The 20,792-nt window shown below is 34.2% G+C and overlaps 1 protein-coding gene across 5 annotated transcripts in view; it reads left to right on the forward strand.

The window, feature by feature from the left end:
- LOC148629845 (uncharacterized) overlaps positions 1-20,260 on the forward strand; it is a 20,663-nt gene extending 403 nt beyond the window's left edge. Inside the window, exons 1-9 of one of the 5 annotated variants that reach the window (XM_088558366.1) lie at positions 7,348-7,484; positions 13,293-13,898; positions 14,809-14,829; positions 15,183-15,337; positions 15,780-16,055; positions 16,748-16,852; positions 17,790-17,825; positions 18,200-18,259; positions 18,526-20,259. In XM_088558366.1, the coding sequence (XP_088414492.1) occupies positions 13,322-13,898; positions 14,809-14,829; positions 15,183-15,337; positions 15,780-16,055; positions 16,748-16,852; positions 17,790-17,825; positions 18,200-18,259; positions 18,526-18,717 (1,422 nt within the window). In that variant the 5' untranslated portion in view covers positions 7,348-7,484; positions 13,293-13,321 and the 3' untranslated portion in view covers positions 18,718-20,259. Of the gene's footprint in view, positions 1-7,347; positions 7,485-13,065; positions 13,176-13,292; positions 13,899-14,808; positions 14,830-15,182; positions 15,338-15,779; positions 16,056-16,747; positions 16,853-17,789; positions 17,826-18,199; positions 18,260-18,525 lie in introns of those variants that run through there. The other 4 variants (XM_088558357.1, XM_088558376.1, XM_088558385.1 and 1 more) reach the window with 4 other exon arrangements.
- Positions 20,261-20,792: the final 532 nt, after the last annotated feature.

The following is a 20,792-nucleotide window of genomic DNA, read 5'->3' on the forward strand; positions in this document are numbered from 1 at the left end:
ATTTATTGGCAATATTACAATAAATTCTCAAATATTTAATCGTAACATGTTTAAAAAAAACAGTTTCAAAGAAAAACACATTTACTTTGGAACAGCCAATACACATTCACATAGTAATGTAGTATATTTTTAGCCGAGGATTTAAGTATTGGCTATGACATAATATACACGACAACGTGTGTTTTAAGCATGTCTAAAAATATTGTGTATAATTTGACGATTCCATAGTACAATCAACGATGTAGTTCAATCATTATATTAAAACGCCATGATTCTTTGGTTGGTTGGTTGATTGATTATTGTTTTTAAAAGTCCATAAAAAGATAAATTGTAAAATAGATTTTATTGAATTAACCATGTCTTGCAAAAAATTAAACATGTCGCAGTCAAAATAATTTGACGGGTGTTGGCAAAATGTACACAATCTAGAAGAAAATGTTTGATTAATAAACTGCGATCGATCGCATGGGATACACTGAGGTCGAGAATCACCAACAAGCAAATGGCCATGTGTAGATCTAGAATGATCAATACGACATCTAGTCATGACCACTTGCTCTTTGCAATTGGATGCAGATTTATGAACGCCTAGATTGGCTTTTATAGAATTGAGCTTCTTATGTTCAACACCGTCCCATCGGTCTTGCCACATCTTCATAACATATTTCCTAACATAACATATAAACAAGGCTTAAAATCAGTGTATGGTAAACTTATGTGATTTATTCATCGTTTAATGCCTTCTTGGCAACATTGTCAACATTTGAATATCCCTGAATTCCCACATAACTGGGTACCCAAAGGAAAGAAATTTCTTTGTGTCAAATTCCTTAAGTCGATGAATAAGGTAAAGTATTTGTACAATAAGGATGTTTTTCAGTTTATGGCAGTTAATTGCCAAAAGACAGTTTTAAGAGAGATCCGTATAATCCTTTCCTGGTTTTGGGATAGGGACAACTGAAGCCGTTTTCCAAATGGAAGGTACGTCTCCAGTAGCCCAGACCTCATTCATTAACACAAGAAGTGTATGGAGGGATGGAATTGGAAGATGTTTCAAAAGTTGATAATGGATATTATCAAGCCCATTAGCGGTATCATGAGCTTTAGCCAGTGACGATTTTAATACTCTATTGAAAATGGAGAGTTGTAAGACCAAGAGCTATTTGACTTAAAATTGAAGTTTTGTCTTTTCTGTAGATGATTTAATTTTTTGAAAATCCGGTTTGTAATTAGATAGAGACGTTTAAGGAATGTTTTAGCTAGCTTATTGGCGATATCTTTTTCGGTGGTAAGAGTGGAATCACCAACTTCAAGGTGCTTTACTGAAGAATTGGAATTTTTCCCTTTTACTTTTCTTATAAAGTTCCATACTATATTGAGATGAGTGTGAGATTTACAACTAGAAAAGAATTATCAAGAGGTTCGTCTGGCTTGTTTACACGTACGACGAGCTTTTGCTCAAAATATTCTGAAATTTGACAAATTCGCCGGTGCAGGATTTTTATCAAACCGGCGATGGGGCTTGTTGCGTTCTTTGATCGCTTTGTGGCACTTATCAGTAAGCCGTGGTTTACTAGGCCGTTTGGGATTTGTCGAGGTTTTTGGTATTGTTTTATTAGCAATAGATATCAGTTTTTCATTGAATCAATAAAATTGGATCTTCAGCATCCTTCATCGCTTCTTAAGGTAATTCTTCAAGACAGTGAGCTTCAAATGAAAGCCAATCTGCTTTTTCAAGTGTTTGCGTTCCTTTGTTTTGGAGGTTAAATGCTCCAAAAATAATTGGAAAATGATCACTCCTACAAATGTCATCATGAACTTGCCATGAACTCTGAAAGTACGAGAGAATCACAAATGATTAAATCAGTAGAAGAATACGATCCATTGCCTGTATGAAGGAATGTTGAAGATCAGCAGCTCGTTCATTAGCCTCGGCAAATGTACATTGTATATCCCTTTAAGGAAATTTGATCAGTTGATTTTAAATGAGTCTCATGGAGACATAATGCAACTGAAACAAGATAAATTTTTAAATAATTCCATCGAAAAATTCGGCCATTATTAAGGGTGACGAATGGGGGATATTTTTCCTGCCTTTGATCCGCGACCTCGACTCGATGACCTGCTTGTGTGAGTGCCGCCAGTGAGGTCCATTCGGATTGACTGAGCACGCTGCTCCTTGTATTTTTTCATGGCGACAGGATCTGTTTGATTAAGGTCGGGATCTAGCCAGTTTTCACTGGACAAATCCATGATCTATTGTTTCCATATCAGACTCCGACATGAGTCCGACACAACCGTTTACACAATCTGTCGCCTAGACTTAGATTTCTCCTAGTCCTCGACACGGAAATTTCCCAACTATTTTGGGGTTGTACATTTTTCTGTTGAGATGATTTAGAAGATGATGACTGTTGGAATGGTGGAGAAAACGATTTTGAAGATGTTTGGGAATTTTGAGAATGTTGAGTCTGTGAAGATTGTGTTTTAGTTTTCCTTAGTTGTTCAAGGCATTTATTAGAGGGTTTAAGAATTTTGGTTGAAACTTCAGTAGGGAGTTTTGTCAAACCATTAATGTCTTCTCTCCAAGTCGTGATGGTTTGTACTCCAACAGATGATGTTTGGGAGGCACATTTAGCAACGATAGCACAGGAAGTCTTACCTGATGCCAAGAAGCTATTGGAGATTGAAAGTTGTTTTCTTGCTTCGGTGTATTTTTCTCAGTCTTTATTTTCAAAATGTCTTTTTCCTTTTTGTAAAGGGGACAGCCTTAAGATAATGATGGATGGACTTCTTCACAGTTTCTGCATTTGGGATCTTATTTGCAATCTTGGCCTTCATGTCTATCTTCTGGGCACCGGAAACAGATAAATTTTCCTCTACATTGACCCTTTCCACAACGAAACCTCTGACATTTTAAACATCGAAGAGGGTTAGTAATGTACATGCTAACAGGTGTCCTGTAAGGACCAGTGTAGATATGGGATGGCACAGAGGATGAACTGAATGTCAATAAGATCGTTCTCATGGGTGTCGTAGCATCCTGCTTTTTAGATGTTAAACGTTTTTACAGCTATCACACCTTGAGATTTTAGTTCTCCACAAATCTCTTCAACTGATTAGTTGTGGCGACCCCGATACTTCAAGCCACCGTGAGATTGGTTGAGGAATGTACGGACAGAAGAACAACATCAAGATCACCAATTTTAGAAACATTCAGCAAATTTGCTATCCGATCTCCTGTTTAGATGACCCGAGAGCCGAGTAGTATATACAGCGATATCCTCGATCATCCAGTCATCGAGGACACAGGGAATACGTCACGACTGGAGGCTGTATTGTAACGCAATCAAACGCTGAGTATTTGAATAGAGTTTTATTACATGCGGAATGTGGATTTAAGAATTACTGTTTCACTACATACGTTCGCGTTGTGTTCAGTTTATAAATTCATTATTTTGTCGAAATTATATCGAAACATTATAAAGTACTAAAACATTGTGTTATACGAAAGTCGAAAGTTTATGGAATCCAGAGTTCGATTCAAGTCAAGAATCAGAATAACGTCCAAGCTCGATTTCAGACTTTTTTTTCAGTAGTCCACAATACATGGCCTTATATGTAGTTCTTGTAGGCCATAAACAGCAAATGTTACTTATCACAAGATTGTGTGTAATTACATATTCCTTTGAAGTAGTACTGGTCATAGTGATCAGGAACAGTTCATTATTTCCACAGGACAATAGCAGACATTTATTTATAATATACTCCTTTGACATGTCACGTACCTATTAACGATTTAGTGATATCTTGAAACAAGTACCAAACGATGAATAGTTAATAAAAGAATAAATAAATGACTAGTAACTTTGTTACAAGATGAAACCTTCGTTCACTAGGACCTCCTCACCCACTAGTAAACGCACGGGTTGCGACTTCCGGGAAACAAGCTGGTGAACCCACTATGCAAAAAATAGATAAAACGAGAACAAGGAGACATTGATTCTCTGTGAGAGTGTACTTCTATTCCCCATACTCAGTTAAAATCCCGACTTCAAAACATTATACATCGTTGTTTTTCCAAAAAAGATGGTACACTTAGATACAAATTTATAGTTCTTGGTAGAGATTCATCATACTTTGTAAGACATAATTCCAAATCATTTTCCAAATATTCAGAGGGAGATGGTTACAACATGCTGGAATTTTTAATCGATGACATATTTGTCCAATGTGGTGGACGTGTTTTTCAACAAGCGGTCGGCATTTCTATGAGTACTAATTGTGCTCCTTTACTTGCTGACCTATTCCTTCACTCTTATAAGGCTGACTTTATAGCTGATCTGATCCGAAATAAAGAATATCGTTTGGCTAGATCCTTTAATCTCAGTTTCCGCTATATAGATGACGTATTATCTTTAAACAATCCTAATTTCGGGGATTTGATACATCACATCTACCCAAAGAACTTGAGACAAAGGATACTACAGACACTGTGAAGTCAGCCTCATATTTTGACCTACACTTAGAAACTTTACGACAAACGTGATGATTTTTCATTCAGAATTGTCAACTTTCCTTTCATCTGTGGCAAAATCCCTTCAGCACCTGCGTATGGAGTGATCATATCACAACTCATACGTTATATCAGAGCTTGCCGAACTACGCAGACTTTTTGTATCACGCTAGAACTCTAACGAATAGGCTTCTGGAACAAGGTTATGTTGCTACATTGAAGTCATCACTACAGAAGTTTTGTGGTCGTCATCATGAACTCGTGGATCGTTATGGTGTATCCATCTGCACCATAAAGCTGATTTATTCAACGGGTCATAGTTTTCCTTTCTTCGTTTGTCTACCCCGAACTTGACTTTTTATGAGCAACTCGGTGGGTGTTTCTAAAAAAGCAAATGACGCTTACCCTACCGGTGCACCTAGTCCATGCTTCCAGTTTTTAGTGGAGTCCGAGTTGCTCATTTGCTTTTGTTACTTTGTATGATTTTAGTTACTTTATGTTCTTTGTTGTGTATGTCTGTTTTCTATGTCTGGTCTTTGTCCCTTGATTACATTCTTTTGATTGATTACCGCTATGACCTTGGTTCCCTTGATTATTCTTTAATTTAAAACACCGGGTTCATGGTCGATGTTTGGATCGCTTCAGTCTGGCCTCTAACCTTCGATCTGTCCATCATGGGTGACCCTTCTAGGAGAAAATACTCCTTCTGGCATGGCTCTCAGGATCACTGAGACATGCAATCCACCCCTAACCACAAAGGGGGCATGGTTCTGTGGAAGACTAACCGTAGAATGCGTAAACGTTAAAGAACTTATTGTGAAAACCGACAGGAGAGATGCAAAGTCGAATATTAAAGACGCATTATATGGTAAAATGTCGGAGTGAAAAAGAAAAAAAAAACACTTAACTTTTCGTGTGGAGAGGAACAGTGGTGGACTGTTTATGAACAATGTATAAAAGTAATTCTTACTTATGAAAGCTTAATTACTGAAATGTATAAAAGAAAGATTGAAAGGGATGTAGCAAGACATAGACGACACAATTTAACATAAAATCTGATTGTTAATAAGGGTGGCCACAAATATGCACTCACTTTAATTCTATCCCATCTATTTCTTATGCCCTCACCTGTTTGTTCCTGCTCTCTTGTCTCTCCTATCACCTAAACTACCATTTTTCCGATTAGTATAAACACTGCCCAATAGTTGTCTACTTCCTATTTTGGTATTTTTCCTCTAGTCTGTCTTGTGCTGCTTGTACTATGTCACATTTCTTTTTTTTCCTTTTGTTGTAGCCTGTTATTCTTTTCCTGTTATTCAGTTGTAAGTACCCTTGTATGTGTTGTGTACCATTTTCGTCTTTTTTCCTTTCCAATCATTACATAACTTGCTTCATGGCAGTTAACTGTTGCCTATATTTAGTATTTAGTTGACAGTTTGAATTTTTTTTGTCAGTCAATATTGTACATGTTCGTTGATGATAGATGATAAAACCGCTAAATGACTGCTATAAAATCAAAAAATGATGAATGTTTAAGTAGAATCACTGTCTTTACTAAGCACTTAATTCAATAATATTGACAATTCTGTCACATTACGTTTCCTACAATCATAAGCCATGCCCAACACAAACCAATTCAAAAAGGGGTAGATATATTAGTCAATAAGATGCGAAATCTTGTACTTTTGTAGTTAATGAATAATATAACTTAAGTCTTGTCATTAAAAATTGTAATTTGACAATATTCAATCAACTTTGCATTAATATCCAGGCAAGTCTCCAGTAGAATGGTAAAGTGACTTTATAAAATATATAATATTGACTAAATAAAACTGTCAAATTTGCGGTGCAAATTTTTGGTCTTTCCCTCCACGGAACTCGCACCGCTGTGACATCTATGGCAACACCGTCTGCACAAATGCCGCGCACTAAACCACTCGGTCAGCTAGGCTATATACTCGAACTCGTACCGCTGTGACATCTAAGGAGTCCCACGGAGGGAACGACAAAAAAAAAAAAAAAAAAAAAAAAATCGCAAATTTGACAGTTCTAACATCGTTGGGAATTTTTCAGACCTTTCTGTACGTTTACATATCTTCCCTGTATCAATATGATCCGATGGAGCAGTGTAGCGAATAGAGTCGTCACATTCTGAGACGTTTATAATCGATTTAAATCAATCAAAATCAAATGTTAGCAGTACCGTATGTATCTTTGTGTCATTTAATACTTCATTTGCTTTAGGGGTGGTATTTAAGTTTAAATATATTTCAAATAAATACATTAATTATAATTAATACCACAGTAATACATCATATGGATTCAGAAATCTTAGCTTACGTTAATCCGTCTCCTATCATCTGACAATATTAGCTCATTGAATCAGCATGCTCTAATACGTTCTTTTTACATATATTTATGCAATAGTAGAATAGAAAAAAATAAAATATGAAAAGGAAGATAGACATTTAGGTAAAAGCAGAAAGAATATGATGAAATGCATTTGAAAAAAAACATACAATACTAGTGTTCATCTGCGAAAAGTTTACTTTTTAAAATATAAAATTGCACCTCTATAAGAATAATTCAGTATTTTGTTCTGTTATAAGAGCATCAGATCTTTTAAGAAATATATTGAAATCAAACTGAAAACTCAAAGTTTGATAGTGTTAAGCCGGATTTCTGAGAACTTGTTACATTCAAGTAAGACATGCTTGCGTATCTCTACTTGGCAACAAGAACAGTTTGAACTGGCTACCTGCCTACACCAGAACAGATGCTTGTTGAGAGAGAGCTGCTGTTCATGCGCAACTTGACATGTAAGACCTGACCAAGTTTGTTTACTACCAATGTAGTAGTACGATGGTGGTGTAATATTATTAGATACATTGATACGCGATGTAAATGCTCTGTGATAAGGAATTACGAGTGGCTATAAGGAGTTAATTCCACATTTTAGCAGTAGACGGTAGGTTTAGTTCGAATAAAAAGACTTCCTTGTACGTATGTCGGATACGTTGTGTGACTGACGCTTAAAATGGCTGTGGAATCCTGACGATGCATTTGAAACCAGGGTACACAAGTACTCGGGGTATCACCGTTCATCATCTTATACATCACGAGTTCATGTTTTTCCTTCTATGAACAAGTTTTCCTAACCAGTTTCAGGGTATAAATTTTCTAGTGGTGTTTATGTCGTCCCACCGGTTACGGTACGCATCACTATCTGGACTCCTTCGAAATTTTTAATTAAAATTTGAAGACCATTGCATTGTCCATATGACATCATCGTATTCGAGAATTGGACAATAAACGAAATATACATTTTCACAAATTAAATCGATCTAGAATCAATGGACGCCGATCCAAGTGTAAGCTTTTTTTTACGATATATGGTTATGCCAAGAACATACATGCATTGACGTCGGTAACGAAATCGTTTCTAAAAACAAGAAGTAACAGGGACAAAGTATGGGTCCTTGCGGAATACCCTCACTGGTTTCAAACTGGAAAAAATAACAATCGTTGAAGGCAATGCGTTAGAGTCCTTTATTTGAATAGTTATTAAACCAGCGCAAAAGGCACCCGGTTATACATACTGTTGTAACTTAAACAATAAACCGTCATGCCAGGTACGATCGAATGCCTTGCAATAGACCACGAGAATTTCCTGACCATTGTCCAGAGCCTGGACGAACGAATTTGAAATATCGGTCAATTGATTCATAGCTGAATATCCATGAGTGAATTCAGAATTGTGCTGAGTAATAATTCGATTTTCTCTCAAAAAACTTAATGTGTTTCTGTAAAAATAATGTTGAATACATTTTAAATTTATACTGAGAAGTTAAAAAGGACTTAGCATTTCTGTTTTTAAAAACTGGCGTCACATTACTTCTTTTCCGCATAGTAGGAAAGTGATAAATTGAAAAGCTTACATAACGGACTTTTCATTTCGGAATATGTGGATTTCAAGAGTCTCGGGCTAATAAGGTCGGGACCGGATACCTTTCCAAAGTTTAGATTCTTGAATACATTTTCTACTTCGGGTTCTGTAATTGCAATTGATAGATGTCATTTCTTTCTATGGAAGGATTAGGGAGATGAGAATTAGAGTCATCTAATTCGGTTTTCGGAACGAAGAAGTCGTTGAATTGGTCTACATAGGCAATTTCGTCGATGATAAGGTTACCAAAATTTTTACGGTTGTATCCTTACTTGATGTTATGTCATGACAGATATTTGATTGCATATGTGCCACTATTATTTCGTCGATGGGTGGCTATCTTTTAATTTACCTATAAGTTGACCTTCATAACTCTGTTGAGCATTTTGCAATTGTGAAGTTACTAAGTCCCGTATACGCCTGATTTCATCGTTTCTACGTCGTGCTTTAGATTGCATACGCCTCTTTTCACGAACAGGTTTCCTCAGATCATTCGTCAACCATCTCGGGTTCGTCTTCCGAACCATCAAAAATTTGTTTGGTATCGATTCGCCAATTAATATTTTTTTAGCTTCTGCTGTTCTGAAATTTCGTTTTGACTTTCCATTATGGGCAAAGCTCAATATTTATACACATTAACTGCATGTTTTTCCTTTGCGAATAGGCAATCGACAGACTTATTTTGTTACCCCATAATTTTTATTTGGATATGACAATCGTTTTATTCGACGCCATCAATTCTACGTATAAACTAATCATCATTAAACAGATAAGTTCAAACTGATCTTCGAAAAATATTCGGAGGTGTTTGTGTCTTAATGCAAAGGCCAAGTTATACGATTAAGTCAAAATTAAATCAATTGAGAAAGCAAAGTTTGGTTTTTTTATGAAAAGGACTAAACTAGAAAAAATAACAAGTCAGAATAGTTGAAACTTTGAATTTGAGGAAGGTATTATAATGTTGTTTTGTTTTCTCGTAAAACTGAAATAAAGTGCTTCAGATATCTTATTAACCGTCTATACGCTGTTAATTTTTCATACGTTTGGATATAGAATTCATTTGATATTCCCTTTATTTAAACAAAATCACAAAGAAATATCAGATACAAACATTACCTATGGTATGTATAAAAATATTAGAGCATCCTTTGTGAAATGTGATAAAACTATCATTCAAGACTTTACAAATAATTGAAACATAACTTAGTAAAAACATTGTTGTCATTAAATGACTGTTTTGTTTCAGATAGTTTACCAACCTTTGACAAATCTCACTTTCTCAATTCTTTTTCCGGTCGAGGAGATTAAGGCTGCTGACAAATCTTCTCCACAGATCTCCGCCATGGGCCAATTGTATTGCCTCCGTCAATGTCTTATTTCCCATACTGTCCGATTCTCTTTCGGCTGTTCGCCGCCAGGTCTCTTCTGGTCTTCCTCTTTTACGTTTCCCTCTGGTGTCCATGTTATGGAAGTCCGTGGTTGCGCATTGGTATTTATCCTTAAAATATGGCGTATTTATCTGCGGATCTTAATTTGATGGCTAATGTGTTCAACTTTGGTTGTTTTTCTCAAGTTTTCGTTGGAGAGGCTAGTAGATCTAAAACATTTATATTGGAATGTGTCAAGTAGTTTCTCGTCCCCCTTTGTCATCTATCATGTCTTGCATCCATATAAATGTTTAGATATAACGTTGAACTTGATGAGTGTTATCTTTGCCCTTCTGATTTTGCTGTTACTTCATATTGTGTTAAGCTTTTTGACGTACAATACCATGTTTCATTTTCAACATTGCTCAACTTAAGTATCATGCAATAACGTATGTATTTTTGTAAAACGTTTAATTTCTTGATAAAGGACTATTATTCATTATTTCAAGTGACATTCATTGGTGCGATTTAATGTCCGATAATTAATATATGCCACCACTTCCTGTTTTTGATAATGGATATATGAGTCTGCATAAGTAGTAAATGGGGTGTTTTGTGTATGCGACAAGGTAATAAAAAAATTTAGTGGAGTCCGAGTTGCTCATTTACTTTTGTTACTTTGTATGTATAATTTTAGTTACTTTATGTTCTTTGTTGTGTATGTCTGTTTTCTATGTCTGGTCTTTGTCCCTGGATTACATTCTTTTGATTACCGCTATAACCTTGGTTCCCTTGATTACTCTTATGAAGGGACTCGGGAAGATTTGAAGTGAAAAAACCTTTGAAATCGCCTGGTTTCTTTTGTTTGGAATGTTTGCGTTTGCGTGACGTCAACATGTTTCCTACGAATCGGAATCATAATGTTTCGCTTTTCATTTTTGGGTATTTTTCACGTTTTTAGAGCATTAGAGAAACAGACTCTACACTCAAAGCTTGTTGATTATGAATTTCTCACATCTCGTGAAGTAAATTTTATAGTTTGAATAGCTCGGCAAGCCTGGCGATAAAAACTATAAAATTTATTTCACTCGATGTGAGAAATTCCATAATCCACTCGTTATCGTTGTAGATTCTATATTTATTACACATGTATTTTAAATAAACTTTTTACGACTTGAAAATGTCAAACGATTTATTGCCCGATATATTAACACCTGGGCGATTCAGAAGAGAGAATAGTCTCTTTTGTCGTATAGGAGCATATAAGAATAAATTACTTCGTGATATAAGCTATTGTATTAATTTACACACGGGTTGGACGTATATATGCCGCATATATTTATATTATAAATAGCTCTTCATTAATCAAATAAACAAATTAAAAAGCAGCCTATGTTTAAATGAGTATATCACCATGACACCATAAGTTTGTTCTTCAAAATCGTATGGCGTTCTCTACCGTACCTTAGTTTACAAAACGCACACAAAACGTTCATCTGTAGACGAGCTTTGTTTTATCCTTAAACAATAAGGACTTGGTCTCACTATCAAATATGCAGTCCGACTATATATGTAAACAAAAAAAAAGAGCGATCCTAAATTTGGGGGGGGGGGGGCGCTCGCTTCAATTCTTTTTTTCAAATAAAATAAAACATTTCACTACCTAATCTCTGTAATCACTCAACGAAGGATAAATCCAATCACAGGATCTTACTCTCACTATCAAATATGCAACCCGTCTATATATGAACAAATTTTGGTAAATTAAAAAAAAAAAATTATGGTCAAGACATGAAATATCTATATATGATTCATATTACAGTACCTTCATCGACATTCATTCAACATTGTGGCCATATCATGAACTTCATTTTAATACGAGCTGACAGCCAAACACAATCTGTGCATTTTATTCAAACATTTTGCCAGAGTTTTGTCCAATTACAATATTACATTCATTCCTATAGAATATTTTATTTCAGTAGATATCAAAGGTCTTGTGCAATTTCCTCCATAGATTTCTTCTGTTTACCTTGCAAATTTAGCTACGTTTTTAGCAGCTCGCTTGGTTATCCAGCTACATGGGGCTTGCGTTCCACTGTCCGCTAGGAAAAGGGTCGATCCTTGTACTCATTAAGTATATAGTAGTGTCGGTCGATATAGGATTTTTGTCATCCTTAACTACAATTTTTTTCAATGTTAACTCAATGTTCATATCTTTGACAAAAATTACACAGTTGGCTCGCACAGTCCTCAAATATAAATATTATTTATAACCAATGGTAATATATATTTACGAAAACTGCAACTAGAATATACTTATATGACGATCTACTCAGGGGTAAAAACTCGAATCTTACAAAAGTGTCATGAGAAAAAAAGTTGACTTTGCAGGGTTTTTGGGTTTCCATTAAACACTTGTCCGTAAGACACGAGAATAACCAGCAACAGCTATGACAAAAATAAATTCGCATTACTGTTTTTTCTGGTCTTTCCTATGACAAAATAGAATAGCCATACTTAAAGGTATAAACTATTACCGCGTAAATAGATTATTTTATTATCTATTGATTTCTATTAATTTCTATTGATTAAATTGTAATTTGTTAAGCCTTTAATTTTGTGGGTACAAAAAAAAGAACGTCGAAAATTCAGTTTTTGAAAAACAGTGCAGTGAATGTTTAAAAAAAATGAAATAAATATGAAAATAAAATTGTGTTCAGTTTAATAACATTCTATAATGTCTATTGAGATAAAATTAAAGAAAAAATAAAATTCCTAGACTTCGGACAGTGTATATACTATAGACAAGTGTCCGCAGTAAAACTGTTGAATATCGGGAACAAATTCAGTTATAATTTTAACGAATATATTATGTGGGTGAAAAATATTAATGACTAACTTAATGTTTTAGGTCTAAAAAATTGTTACAAAAATAAAAGTTCTTTTATTTAGTTTGCGATAAGTGTTTCTAATGCGTTTAAATTTTATTATATTTGACCAAAGCGTCATGTATATAGTATGGAAACGCATAATATTCCAGAATACCGCGGTTGTTCTTTATTTGTAATGCAATGCTAAGCTGATAGAATTAATCATTTCTTTATTTTTTTTTACTAACCGTAGAAGAAGAACGGTAAATGGCTTTTAAACACGCAAACATAAATACTAAAATTTGATATTTAAGATTAGTCATTGTTTGTAGAAATACACAAGTTACCGAACTAATCTAATTTTTACAGCTCAGCTTAATGCATGGTAGGTATCTATGATGAGCAATTTTTGTCAAGTGTAAAGAAGGACAGGAACGGAAAAAGAACCCTTGAAAAAATGCGGCGGCTATATAGTAGGTATTGTTTGCTCCCCAGAGGCAAAATCAAAATAATAATCATTAAGTTTCTCGAAAAATATTGGATTATTTCAGTGCAATGTTAAAATGTTTAATGCTTGAATTATATTTTAGAGTAGATGTGGTGACATTTGTCCAATAGAATGACAACGATGATTGAATGTACTGATAGTGATACAGACGAGATCGAAGATGAAACATGTGTCAAAGCGCCTTTGATTCCTAGCAATAAAGTGACACGTACAAACAACATCTCCTCAGAATTTGTAGGATTTGAAACTGAAGACAATAGTATCCGAACTCTTCCTCCCGGTAAACATTTTCATTTATTTGTCTCTCATGCATCAGAAGACCTGAACGAAGTTAATGACCTATGTCAAGAATTACGCGAGCTATTTAGTCTCAAATGCTTTAATTACGAACAAGACATTATAGGTGGACAACTAATTGAGGAAAACATAAGAATGTGCATGGAAAAGAGTGAGAAAGTACTTATTATACTGAGTCCACATTACCTACGGTCACAATGGTGCAAGGGGGAACTAGCCGAAGCTTTAGAAATGGCTTCTAAGCGGAATTGTTGTGTTATCATTCCAGTTATTCTCAAACCTATAGATATATCTCGCCATCTTCCATCTACACTGAAACCCTACAGATGCATAGATAAAGAAATTACACCAGATGTAGCAGCAAGAATTGCAGAGGCTTATCATTTTCAAGGTACGTTATATTTCGTTTAAATAACAATCGAATATTGATATTAAATGTTCTTAACAGTAGCTTGATAAAGTATCTGATGCATTAATCGTTAAGAAAAAAAATAGCAAAGATAAGTAAATGCATAGTGAAGACACGCCTTTTAAAGAAAAAATCTCTTTCCTGTATTTACTTGATATTTATCTTATATCATGAAATGTAATAAAGACCACAATAAAATTTAAGTGTAACTATTGTTTAATGAGTAATCAAGGGGACCACGATTCTAGCGGAAATCCAAAGAATGTAATCCGGGGACAAAAACCTAACCTGGACACACACAACAAAGACAAAAACCTAACCTGGACACACACAACAAAGAGCATAAAAAACCAAAATAAACGTAACAAAGTTAAATGACCTCGGACTCCAATAAAAACTGGGAGCATTGATCAGGTGCACCGGTTGGGTAAGTGTCCTCTGCTTTTCTAGAAACACCCTCGAGTTGCTCATAAAAAGTCAAGTCCTAGGTAGATGAAAATGGAAAGGAAAACTATAATACGTTGAACAATTCAGTTTTTATGATGCAAATGGATACGCTGTATATCATATAAGACCTCCAGACTTTTAGTATTTTGTGAGGGAATTGGCCCAGTTTTTAAAAATAATAAAAAAAAAAAATTGGTTAAATCCTACGGTAAAAGAAACATACAAGTAAATATATCTTTATTATCTGATGCTCCGTGGTATATACAAGATTAACTTTAAAACATAATATTCAGCACACAATAATCTGCTTTAGTTTTAGATGTTATTCGACATAAAAAACTAAATTAATAATGAAATTTGTATTTTGGGACAAAAACATAATTATGTAAACTAAAAACAATTTCCGATATTTTCTTTTTTTAAATAATACATGAACATTTTTCAGATCTCGACAAAAGTTCAGTGAGTAAGTAGAGATCTAATTGATATGTTTTGTTAAGAGTTTTTTCATATCATTATTAAAGCGGTGATAACAGGCATCCGCGACACGTGTACAAGAATGTGACCAGATATTTTATTATTACCTTTCAGTGAATAAATTATATATTCTTATCAAACAAATTAATATAATTAAATTCTTTCAATTAATTTGGCTGATTATTTTCTATATATATTCTATAATTTGATGTGTTCATAATGAACACTCAATTCATACAGAAGTATTTTATCTAAAGTATTATATGCTGATGTTTTTTCCGTACGGCTGATCATATATCATTCGCTTTCTAGTCGCATTTTTCTTTATTATTACATACATAGCTATGACAGAAGATGGTGTAAAACAACAAAATGGGGCACGTCTTGTGACAAAACGAGCTTACATACTTTCGCCTTTTTTAAAGAAAGGATATGTTTTCAAGTTTCCCCCCTTGACAACGAAAGACATAGAAACTCTTGATTCCTATGACGTTAAGGTATGTACATCATTGTGGTTTCCTTCATTTAAACGGCCTCACTATTTTGCAAAGAAATGCAACATACACACACATTAAAAATATCTCCGGGCTTTTTTTGGTTTTCCTTATTTGTTTTTGATATTTACAGCTGATTGAAAATCTCATTTCATTATTTTTTGGAAAAGCTTTTATGCACCGTAGAGAAAAACCAGACTTTTAAACATGCGAACTTCATACTAAAATCTGATCTTTGGATGTCTGCAGACATATATGAGTTCACAATTATCAAACGTTAATTACTTAATGTACAATATATTTATTTCGATAAATGTAAAAAGAACGACAACTTAAAATAGCGTTTTGAGAGGGTCGTCATAAGGGGATATTATTTGATCGCTGAAGTATACATAGGTTTAATGAAATTCCTCTTATAAATTATATATGTTGTGTCATTTTTCAGTGCAATGAACAATATGAAGCAGTAAGACGGCGTGTCAATAAGCATGGTTTTATAAGACGATATAGAATGTTTGTTGAAGGAAGGTTCTCTCGTGTTGTAGCTACTTTTGTATCCCTTATAACTCTATGTCTTGTAGCAATTTTCTATTGTCTGATAATACTTATTCAGAAAAACAATAGTGCCATAGAAGGAGTTTTTATAGCTTTTGGTGCAGTTGGATTTTCGAGTTTGTCGTGGATTGTTTCATTTTTTGCATTCCCTTTGGCTAGACGGAAGGTAAGTGTAAAATACAAAAGGATTAATTGAAACAATGATCCAGACTTTTGATTGTTCATTTTATTTTGTCGCGAATCGAATAACCTGATCTGAATAGAAGACAGAACACAGAATTGATGCATTGTCATAGTTTAACATGTGCTTCTGCAATAAATCTCGAAAGAAAGAGTTCAATTTGAGTATGTATTTCAAAAAATGCATTTTTAACGTTTTTGGTTACTTGTTTTTATTTTAATCCGGGACTACATAGTGATAAAAAGCCCCTGTTCTAATTCTTCACGAATTTGCATTTTTTTAAGAACGAAAATAATGACACGGGCTCTTTATATGTTTATGATGAAAAAGATGCTCTTCAGAATACTATTATACAAAAATTTTGTGTACAATGATTTGTAGTAATTGTCAACTTAATTTCATATTTGTTTATTTGGTCACTTTCCATGGATTGAATAAGCTGCTGTGCTGTGGAGTACTTTATAAGTAGACGACCTTGCAAACATTATTTTGTAAAAAATTTCAGCGAATTAAACATTTGTTGTTTAAAATGGAAATGAGTAAAATATTTAAGATTTGTGATATCTTCAGCAAAATACATTTTACGTGATAACCTCTATTTTATCGCATTTATTGGAGTAAATGATGTGTAAAATGACCTGTCGAACCATAATCATGTCTTTTATTTATTATTTCAGTTATTAAAACTATTGAGAAAAGAAATTTGGAAAGAAAACGTGAAATATTTCGAGGACACAAAGTGTTTTATTGTTTTCGATAACACTATTTTGGCAGAGCCATCTGTATCCTTTCGTTCACACTAGAATATTATTTGGTATGGTCTACCATGCATGTGTGTTCGACATTGTATAAGGAACGGATAATGTCATATATTTTAACACTTATACTCGACGTCACATACAGCACATTTTCGAATTGAAGCTCTACTTTTTAAACCGTCGGGACTTTTATTTAATCTGAAGATAGTTCGCATATATGCTTGACGTGTTAGTACCAACGAGTCGCTTATTGGCTTAAATCGTGCGTAACAAATCCTTACGGGAAAATCCCATATTAATGTCTGCCATGTTGGTTTCTACGGGACGATTTGTTTACAAACGAAGTTCGTAAGTTCCCGTCGAACGCCGGTGACAATCGTCTGCTTGATGAACTCGGTTTTGTACGTTTTTCGCGTAAAATAAATCTGAGATATCCGAACTTACGCCGAAATGCATTCTGGGTTCTTCGGTTTTTTGACAAACCATTTAAACGTAAACAACATCTCCTAGCAACCCGATCATTGTAAACATGGCCGACTTTTGACAACGTAAATATTGGGACCGAGAATTAAAATCTCACCGGAATTTAACGATTCAATATTTAGGGAGAAGCCGTTTGGCTAAACGAATGAGCAAGTCATTTAAGACAATTTAAACGACGGTAGGCGTCAATAAAGTCGTAGAAAATATTTTTATTCAAATTTTAAAGTATCTTATTTATGTGACGCCCAGTGTAAACAAAATAATTATTTAGGTGAGATTTAGAAATGTTGGACCATTTCATTAATGTTTTACCTATTAAAGTACAGTCAATCACACTAAACAGTACATACTCAGTATGATTTAATACAAAGTCAATCGCAAGTTTTTTTTTTACTCTACAATGGACATCTTAAAATCGGTTGTAAACTGTTTTATGTATTCCTTTATAAAATTAAGCTTTCCTTAAGTCGAAACATAGCTTTGTGTGATTCGCTATGACACAGTGCCTTGTAAGGTAGGTATCACAAAAATGAAGCAATATATGAATGCACGAAAAACTACAAACAACACCCTTTTGAAAAAAAAAAAAAACAAAAAAAACTGAGCAATACTTACTTGGTGATAACCTTGCACCCCATCATAGTAACCATACAGGAGATCCAAGAAGACATTCAAATGAACTAAAATAGAGGTGCAAATACAAAAATAGCAATCATATTGGTACTATATGATAAAGAATTACTGAAAGTATATCAAATTAAAATTAAATCCAGTAATTTGTTAAATTCTATAAATTCATGTCAGTATGATTTTAATTAAAATCATTACTTGGATTCTTTAAACAAATCATCTTTGGGCTTATATCTTATACAAAGTTTAATGTTGTAGGAATACCTAGGCTTATTACTTGATAGAAAATTCCGCGCGAAAGGCGAAGAAGCAAAAAAGGTAAGCGTCAACGATTATAACATTTGATTTCGTAATGATACTCGTGAGCCGGTTGCATCTTTTGTTGTTGTTGAATGATTCCATTGTTAAAATACATATTAGAAATGTAGAAGACAAGTAAGGCAGTAACTTGAACATGTTTACTTTATTTCATTTTCTACAGTATTTTAAATTGTTTCATTCTTGCCCATGATAAATTTCACAATCTTTCTACTTAAGTTTCTTTTCAAACATGAGGACTGGCATTTTTTTATATATATTTTCAGCACTATATAAAAATGATAATGAGATGCCAGTTAGAGGATTTACAAATTAAAGGACAGCTAGCTACATGGTCCTTGATGCCTGGTCCAGTCGTGAATGAATTTAACCGTCACAATACATGGATGGGGAAGCAATGCATATGTCAAATGCTTTTATTAAATGGGATTTTCGTAGTACGAGAAAACAAAGGCTGAAGAAGTGAAAAAGTAATGAAGGGAACCAATATTCTGGTGGAAATCAATGGACATAGACTCAGACATGGAAACAGACACTCACAACAAACAACATAAAATAACCAAAATAATACTTACAAAGCTACAAAAGTAAATAAATAACTCGAAAACTGGGAGCATGGACCAGGTGTACCGGCAGAGTAAGCGTCCTCTGCTTTTCTAGCAACACCCACAGAGTTGCTAATAAAAAGTCAAATCCGGGGTAGACGAAAGATGAAAGGAAAACCATAATATGTTGAACAAATCAGTTTTCATGGCAACGATCCACGAATTCATGATGCCGACCATAAAACATACGTTATGCCAGAGCTTGCCGAAACTACGCAGACTTTTTGTATCGCGCTAGAACTCTAACAAATAGGCTTCTGGAACAGGGTTATGTTGCTACAAGATTGAAGTCATCACTACAGAGGTTTTGTGGTCGTCATCATGAACTCGTGGATCGTTATGGTGTATCCATCTGCGCCATGAAAACTGATTTATTCAACGGGTCATAGTTTTCCTTTCCTCGTTTGTCTACCCCGGACTTGACTTTTGAGCAACTCGGTGGGACAGAGGACGCTTACCCTACCGGTGCACCTAGTCCATGCTCCCGGTTTTTTTAATGGAGTCCTGGTTGCTCGTTTGCTTTTGTTCCTTTGTGTGTATGATTTTAGTTACTTTATGTTCTTTGTGTATGTCTGGTCTTTGTCCCTGGATTACATTCTTTTGATTGCCGCTTTAACCTTGGTTCCCATGATTACTCTTTTTTTCAGAAACTTGTTATTTGTGTTTTACAGTAAATTATTATTTTTTCGAACAACGTACGTCATCTCCATTTTTGTGTTAAAGTGTCTCTTTTCACTTCTGAATCTATTGAACTACCCTCCATGTATATCAGAAATCCAAGTGATCCCTGATTAATTCAATTTGCTCATTTGCTTTTGTTACTTTGTATGTATGATTTTAGTTACTTTATGTTCTTTGTTGTGTATGTCTGTTTTCCATGTCTGGTCTTTGTCCCTGGATTACATTCTTTTGATTACCGCTAGAATGCTGCTTCCCTTGATTACTCTTTTAAATAATAGACACTCCCGTGTAAAGTATTACAAGTTAAAAAATAGAATGAAAACGTTTTACATTCAGGTACCTCTATTCTATAAGCTTGCACAAATGGGTATAAATGATAAAAATATCTCCCATCATCATAACATCATTAAAATGATTTCGAAATCCCCCTTTTTTATTTCATCGAAACGGAACCCATTTTGAAAAATCTTTTATCTTCTTGTTTATTTGCCTTTGCGACTGGGAATTGCATTGAAATTGTGAATCGCATATGGACTTTATCAACATATGTAAAAAAACATTAATCTTATTATGATCAAAACAATAATTAAATTTAATTTGTATTTTAATAATTAGTATTGTTAAATACTTGTACTGCACGGAATGAATAGATGTTTATATTCCAGTTGGACTCAAAAACACTTCATTAAATATTGTCGTCTTTTTATGGCCTCTCATAACTAGTGACGTGCATATTCCATTGTTGGTTAAAATGGGATATATAAATTAATATACAAAAATACCAATTGTATAAATATTGCAAAATCGGTATGCTGTGCACGCGTTTCAAGGAGTAACCTCACATCAGGAGCAAAAGAACCTAATACTTATGAAGTTCAAGATTAAAAGATAAATAATATATTAAGGGAGTCACCTATCACTAGCAGCAATATTTAAAAAAAATATACATATGAATTATCACAAGAAGATGTGCACAGAAAACCAGGTAAACATTAACATCATATGCATGCATGTAAGTTTTGAGTACTTGTATATGATATCAATCATGATTTACCATCCTACGAACAGTCCCGTTCTAAGTAAAAACTATCGTAGGGAAAGAGAGGAGTACAGACCAGGTACTGCAATACTTTACGGATGCAATGACATCAAAAGTACAGGAAACATTTCAAGCCAACAAAACAATATCATAAATGAGATGAATTTATTTGACAAAAATCCAACACGGGAAAGGAGTCATGGCCACT

The sequence above is a fragment of the Perna viridis genome, chromosome 1 (assembly GCF_037379345.1).
Source record: "Perna viridis isolate PV_CMFRI_1.1 ecotype Kerala chromosome 1, ASM3737934v1, whole genome shotgun sequence".
NCBI classification, from domain to species: domain Eukaryota; kingdom Metazoa; phylum Mollusca; class Bivalvia; order Mytilida; family Mytilidae; genus Perna; species Perna viridis.